Here is a 7,834-nt window from a genome sequence, read left to right on the forward strand (position 1 = left end):
TTTGAGACAGAGTTTTGCTCTTTTTGCCCAGGCTGGAGTGCGATGGCGCAATCTTGGCTCCCAGGTTCAAGCAATTCTTCTGCCTCAGCCTCCCGAGTAGCTGGGATTAACAGGCATGTGCCATCACACCCAGCTAATTTTGTATTTTTAGTAGAGACAGGGTTTCCCCATGTTGGTCAGGCTGGTCTCGAACTTGCAACTTCAGGTAATCTGCGCACCTCAGCCTCCCAAAGTGCTGGGATTACAGGCATGAGCCACTGTGCCCGGCCTATGTCTTTTTTTTTTTTTAAAGAGACAGGGTCTGGCTCTGTCACCCAGGCTGGAATGTAGCAGTGCCATCATAGCTCACTACAGCCTCTAGCTCCTGAACTTAAGTGATCTTCCCGCCTCAACCTCCCAAGTAATTGGGACTAGAGGCATGCACCACCATATCCGGCAAATTTTTTTCTTTCTTTCTTTCTTTTTTTTAAAGAGATGGGGGTCTCCCTATGTTGCCCAGGCTGGTCTCAAACTCCTGGCCTCAAGCAACCCTTTTGGCCTTGGCATCCCCAGGTGCTGCGATTAAAGCCATGAGCCACTATGCCCAGCCTCCATTATGGCTTTCTAATTTTGTTTCAAAGACTTGTGGTTTTGTCCTACTTGACTTTCTTCTCATTAAGTGATAGCAACCTATAAACAGGACAGAGTGTATGCGCTATTAAAAATGATCTCACTGTTTATCAAAGAAGCAGGAAAAAGGAAGTGAAACTAAAGTAGAAACAGGCTTCAGAGGAGAGAGAATAAATCCCTCAAAAATACCACTTATTATCTTTAATAAACTCTGGTTTGGTATCTTTTCCTCCTCTTCAGAATTACAAAGAACCTGCAGTGCTTTTTAACTTCTAACTGATGCCAAAGATTCAGGGGAAAAGGTAGTTTAGGTAAGAATATACATTTTCAAGGAATTTAAAGAGTTTGGCAAAAACAACAAAGATTATTTCATGCAACAAGAAATGCTGAGCAACTATAATGCAACACTTTTCTTCACTCAGATTTTTTGACAGGTGATAACTGCTTTATAAGTGAAAATTAAGTAAGTTAAACTAAGCTAGGTTAAGTTTAAGGAGGTTTTTTTTTGTTTTGTTTTTGGAGATGGAGTCTCGCTCTGTTGCCAAGGCTGGAGAGCAGTGGCGAAGTCTTGACTCACTACAACCTCTGCCTCCAGGGTTCGAGCGATTCTCCCTGCCTCAGTCTCTCAAGTAGTTAGGATTACAGGCACCCACCACCGCTCCCAGCTAATTTTCTGTATTTTTAATAGAGATGGGTTTCACCACGTTGGCTGGTCTGGTCTTGAACTCCTGACCTCAGGTGATCCACCCGCCTTGGCCTCCCAAAGTGCTGGGATTACAGGCGTGAGCCACTGCGCCTGGCCTAAGGAGGTATTTTATGCCTGCACAAGATATAAAAAATGTATGTAAAATTGGTATCTTCCACAAGTACAGAAAGCACTCACAGGCTAAGTCTTTTGTCATTTGATTCCTCTGATAGTCCTGTGAGGTTAATAGGCCAGGTGCTTTGATTTTATATCCTATTGTTACAGACTGAAAAGGCAGAACAATTAGAATAGTTATAACTTGTCTGAGATCAAACAAGGTAATGTCAAAGCCTGAACAGAATCCAAGTGTTACCAGACTCCCAGTCCCATGTTCTTTCATCTAAATCAACCTCTCCTATGTGGAAGCAAAATATTTGGGGACAGGCAGTTGGAGGAGGAATAGCAATGTGCTGTCATGACTGCTACCCAACTCTGGTGCCTAACACAAAGTCAAATGGACCCAAGCTAGCTCTGCAGGACCAGCCTATGTCTTAGGGCAGGGGAGTCCTCCCACTGGAGGCAGTCCGAGGCTCTGACAATGCACTGCCTGAAGGACATCTGTGAACTAAGGCTAATTACTCAGATCCTCATATTCCCGGACCACTATTAGGGTCTATGCCAGACTCATAATAAAGATACTCAACCCATACAACTCCCAAATACCCTTATGACAATATAACATCATCTGTTGCTTCTAAAAGACTATTTTTTGTCACAACTGTCTGCAATTCTCAAGTCTAACTAAAAGATCACCTAAAAGTTACTTTACACCTTAGAGGCTAACTAATGCAAAATTCATTTGCGACTGTTAAAAAAGAACTTGGGTTCCAATGAAACTAAAAACTCTCTCTAAGGCTGAATTCTAGGGTTGGCTATCGTACCTGTTGCTGTGCAAGCTGGACTTGATACAACTGCTGCATATACTGCTGATAGTGCTGCTCCTGCAACTGGCGGATGAGAATTTGCTGCTGTTCGTAGTTCCCTGGATACTGTTGGGCTGCATACTGCTGGAACTGCACGGCAGTCTGGGAGTTTAAAGCTGCCATTATCTGCTGCCTAAAAACATTAAAAATATATATACTAGTCTGGCTATAGGAGATTGTTCATGACAAAATAAAATGTCCTTATTACTTACTTTTATAGTTTGTAACTCTTAAAAACAACTAAGCTAGTAATGTATACCAACTAGTATGTGTTCTGGGTTCAGAAGAGAGATTTAAGAAAATAAACCTGGCCTCTAATTTTTTACTTAGGATTTTCCAGGAAAATTTGGGATGGAGGATATGTATATGATTATCATCATAATTACCACCATCATAATTACTAACACTTATTGTGCCCTTACTATGTGCCATGTACTGTTGAAAATACTCACACATGCTAACCCATTTAGTCTTCACAACAACCCTATGACAGAGGGTTCAGTAACTTGCCCAAGACTATAGTGCTAGCAGATGCTAGAGCCTGATGCAAATCCAGAGCTATACTAATTAACTATGATGCTGTAAGATGATGAATTATCATCTCTGACACAGATGAGGTATTTAACTGTTGGCTATGGCCTCTCTATCTAAATACATTAAAAAGAGTAAGAGGCAGAAGAATAGCTGGAAGGTATTACGGGTGGCCCTGGTAAGTATAAATAAAGCCAGTGAAAATTTGAGGGTCACGTCTTAATAGAGGAAAACACTGAAAACATCTTGGCATGCTTAGAGATACTCTTATTCTTTTATAGATAAACCACACACTTTTTTTTTTTTTGAGACAAAGTCGCACTCTGTCAGCCATGCTGGAGTGCTGTGGCATGATCTCAACTCACTGCAACCTCCACCTCCCAGGTTCAAGCGATTCTCCTGCCTAAGCCTCCCAAGTAGCTGGGATTACAGGCACCCACCACCACATCTGGCTAATCTTTATATTTTCAGTAGAGACAGGGTTTCACTATGTTGGCCAGGCTGGTCTCAAACTCCTGACCTCAACTGATCCACCTGCCTCGGCCTCCCAAAGTGCTGGGATTACAGGCATGAGCCACCACGCTTCTTAACTTACTTATGTGACCAACTTAACAGAGACCTCAAAGCCATCTACTAATAGATAACAAAGCAAAGCCTCACAAAATCCTGCATACAGCATGACACTGGATCCACCTAGGACAAACTCTCCCCAAAAAGAGCAGCATTCACAGTCTTTCTCCAAAGTTGAATGAGGCCTTGGATTAGTCTGAGGCTAGCACTGAAGGTTTTTCTGAGAAACTACTCAGAAATAAGAAGAAATAATAATAATAAAAAAAAGAACAAATCAATGGACTCTCATGTTCTCTGGTTTAACCTATGAGCCATGCCACCCCTACAACCTCAAACTTACTTCCCAGTGTTTTACGGGTGTTAATCACTGCCTCCTTGTACCCACAGCTCCCTCTTCAAAAACCTGTCAGTGTCAGAGAGCTGCTCTCACAGCCCTCACTGAGTAAGCAATAGTTGCAGCCTCCAAATTGTGTACTAAAAACTACAAATAGATATCTGACATAGACTGGGCCAACAAGATTCTCTGTTCTGGAAAATTGCAACTGGGTCTCACAGATTCCAGCCAGTCTCTTGTCAGATGCATGGAAAGACAGACCAAATAAATCCTGGGATAGCCTTGCATATGCCAAAGCAGAGTGTGACAATTTGCAGAGAGCAAGAATGAAGCAGAGACATAGGCTGAGAGAGGCAGAGACAAGAAACAGAGCGACCAGGCAACCCCAGCTCCTGCTTCCAGTCTCTGTATTCTGCAAGTGAACCCCAAATCCTTCTAATACGTTCCTTTTGTTTGTTTTGAGACGGAGTCTCACTTTGTCGCCAGGCTGGAGTACAGTGGCATGATCTCAGCTCACTGCAACTGCCGCCTCTTGGGTTCAAGCGACTCCTCTGCCTCTGCCTCACGAGTAGCTGGGAATACACGCACATGCCACCATGCCCAGCTAATTTTTTGTATTTTAATAGAGACAGGGTTTCACCATGTTGGCTAGGATGGTCTCGATTTCCTGACCTTGTGATCTGCCCGCCTTGGCATCCCAAAGTGCTAGGATTACAGGTGTGAGCCACAACACCCAGCTTTTTTTTTTTTTTGAAATGGAGTTTTGCTCTTGTCGCCCAGGCTGGAGTACAATGGCATGATCTCGGCTCACTGTCCGTCTCCCTGCTTCAAGTGATTCTCCTGCCTCAGCCTCCCAAGTATCTGGGATTTAAGGCATGCACCACCATGCCCAGCAAATTTTGTGTGTTTAGTAGAGATTCAGTTTCTCCATGTTGGTCAGGCTGGTCTCGAACTTCTGACCTCAGGTGATCCACCTGCCTCAGCCTCCCAAAGTGTTGGGATTACAGGCATGAGCCACCGCACCTGGCATACATTCCTCCTTTTGCAACCAATTGATGCTTAAGACCAGACTCTCTATGGTAACAGATCACTGGTAAAAACAGTGAAAAGCTAATACCAGTGTACCTCCTCATCGTGCAAATCACAGAAGTATTCTTAGGGATATGATGGTAAAAAGTCAAGTTATAACAGTATGGAAGCCCGTTTTTTTGAGACAGAATTTCACTCTTGTTGTCCAGGCGGGAGTGCAATGGCACAATCTCAGCTCACTACAACCTCGGCCTCCTGAGTTCAAGCGATCCTCCTGCCTCAGCCTCCGAAGTAGCTGGGATTACAGGCACATGCCACCATGACCGGCTAATTGTTTGTATTTTCAGTAGAGGTGGGGTTTCACTGTGTTAGTCAGAATGGTCTCCATCTCCTGACCTCAGGTGATGCACCTGCCTCCACCTCCCAAAGTGCCGGGATTACAGGCGTGAGCCACCGTGCCCAGCCCACTCATTTCTTATTTTTATTCTATTTTATTTTATTTTTTCCATTTCTCATTTTAAAACATAAGCCATATAATAAGCTTACTTTTGCTGCTCCAACCGAAGCCTCTCTTCTTCTATCCGTCTCCTTTCTTCTTCCTCCCGTTGAAGCCTTTCCTCTTCTTCTCTCCTACGTTTCTCTTCCTCCTTTTGCAGACGTTCTCTTTCTTCCTCTTCACGCCGCCTTCGCTCCTCCTCCTCCTTCCTAGAAGGCAAAGGATAGAGAATGAACCCTATACATTGAATACTGTTTAAAAATAATTTAAAACTTTAGTTCTCAGTGAAAACTGACATGACCTTTTTAGGGAACAATGTGGATATATACATCAAAATTTAAAAGGCATACAATTTACTAGCAGAAACTTATATGGAGTAAATCTCACAATATACAAATCACAGCAAAAATAATTACTGTTACACAGCAATAGAAAATGTGTCCACCATAAGATACTACTTAAATCATTATGATATTAGTATACCCTGAAGGATCCCCTCTCATATAGGCTCACAGCACTAAAAGCTTTTCCTTCATAACACCTACTGTCATTGTAATTAACTGTGTGTGATACATTTAGCAGTAGGTCTGCCTTACCCATTAAAGTAGATGCTCCATAGGGGCAGAGACTGCCTATCTCACACCACTACATCCTCAGGGCTTAGCACAGTGCTGGAAAGAACAAGGACTCAACAAACATGTATAGAAGCAAAAAATTCACCCTCAAACACAGCAGAGTCAAAGGATAGAAGTACATGCCTAATATGTAAAGACACTGAATACATTTGCTTAATGAAAAAAAAGGGTAAATACATAGGAAAAGATCCGGAAGGATACAATCTAAATTTATCAGTTATTATCTATACAAAGGAGAGTAGAATTAAAAGAAATATGGGAAAAAAAGATTTTTCAGTTTGTGTTTCATTTATTGCCATAAATGAAAATCTTTATATTGCATATATTTCTGAAATCAAAAAATGCTTTAAAAAAAGAACGGTTAACCTCACAGTGCAGCTCTTGCCCAGCTTTTGCCCACCCCACAAGACTTTTCCAAAAAGAACAGATCCTATTATGCTAGGAATGGACACCTTAAGGGTCTGCAAGTGGTTTGGTGTCCAGGGAGGTTGCAGACAGGATGAAAGGGAAGATTTCTGAGGAGTATCAGGTAAGACACCATTTCTTGGTCCTACCACGAGAACTGTCTGTGCTACCTCACCCTTCTCCCCTCTAACTCTTATAAGTGATTAACAACACACCTGAGCCACAGCCAAGGCTCAAAATATAGCAATAACATGACCTACTTTTTTTTTTTTGAGACAAGGTCTCACTCTGTCACCCACACTGGAGTACAGCGGCATGTTCTTGGTTCACTGCAACTCCAACTCCCAGGCTCCAACAATCCTCCCACCTTAGCCTCCCAAGTAGCTGGAACTATAGGCACCTGCAACCACATCGAGCTAATTTTTGTATTTTTTTGTAGAGATGGGGTTTTGCCCTGTTGCTCAGGCTGGTCCTGAACTCTTAGACTCAAGTGATCTGCCTACCTTGGCCTCCCAAAGTGCTGGGATTACAGATGTGAGCCACCACAGGCATGAGTCACCGAACTTGGCCCTGACCTACTTTTAATGTGTCACAGCTAGTACAGGGCAAGAAGGCTCCCAAGCTAGAGCTTCAACTTCAGAATAGATGAAGTCTACTCTTAAACACTTTAAAATAATTCTATATGGACTTTATCCCATGACAAAAGTATATTTCAACTTTATAGGTTGAGTAGTAACTTTTGACAATGCCTAAGAGAAATGTGCATATATCATTAAAATAATAATTTAAAATCAATATATACATACTACTTCTACAGATATCATAGCAGTATCTCATTGATCCAACATTACTACACAATGGCCTCTAGGACATAAATCAATTTTCCACTTCAAGAAACTTTATTCTATTCTCAGAAGAATCAAAACTTTTCCTTTAGATTAAAAAAACAACTTTCTTTGGATAAATAGCTTCTGAAAATGTTAATCAAGCCATTTCCCATTATCCTAAACAGGAATAAATCATATATGATGTTCCATCTCTTGATGACTCAGGGGTTATAGCTATTAACATAAAAACTGCACATCATACTATTGTGATGGAGAAGTTTACCTTCATATTAAATAGCCCCTGACTGCCATGCTTTTATAATTCTTGTGTCTGTTTTTCATGGTTTCTATCATGTCCCTCACTATCAAACTATTTTCTCTTATCTGCTTTTTCTAATCCAGGTTAAGGTAGGAAACCCGAGAAACAATTGTTTTTAAAGAATAACATCAGCTGGGCACAGTGGCTCACGCCTGTAATCCCAGTACTTCGGAAGGTCGAGGCAGATGGATTACCTGAAGTCAGGAGCTGGAGATCAGCCTGGCCAACATGGTAAAACCTCATTTCTACTAAGAGCTTTTAGCTGGGTTTGGTGGTGGGTACTTGTAATCCCAGCTACTTGGAAGGGTGAGGCAGGAGAACTACTTGAACCCAGGAGGCAGAGGTTGCAGTGAACTGAGATCGTGTCACTGCACTCCAGCCTGAACAACAGTGCAAGACTCTGTCTCAAAA

The 7,834-nt window shown here is 42.2% G+C and overlaps 1 protein-coding gene across 1 annotated transcript in view; it reads right to left on the bottom strand.

Moving 5' to 3' along the window:
* ACBD3 (acyl-CoA binding domain containing 3) overlaps positions 1-7,834 on the bottom strand; it is a 44,280-nt gene that overhangs the window by 12,476 nt on the left and 23,970 nt on the right. Inside the window, exons 4-5 of the mRNA XM_017526440.2 lie at positions 5,288-5,446; positions 2,236-2,410 (exon numbers count right to left, since the gene is read on the bottom strand). Coding sequence (XP_017381929.1) covers positions 2,236-2,410; positions 5,288-5,446 — 334 coding nt within the window. The remainder of the gene's footprint in view (positions 1-2,235; positions 2,411-5,287; positions 5,447-7,834) is intronic.

The sequence above is a fragment of the Cebus imitator genome, unplaced genomic scaffold, assembly GCF_001604975.1.
Source record: "Cebus imitator isolate Cc_AM_T3 unplaced genomic scaffold, Cebus_imitator-1.0 Scaffold42, whole genome shotgun sequence".
Taxonomy (NCBI): domain Eukaryota; kingdom Metazoa; phylum Chordata; class Mammalia; order Primates; family Cebidae; genus Cebus; species Cebus imitator.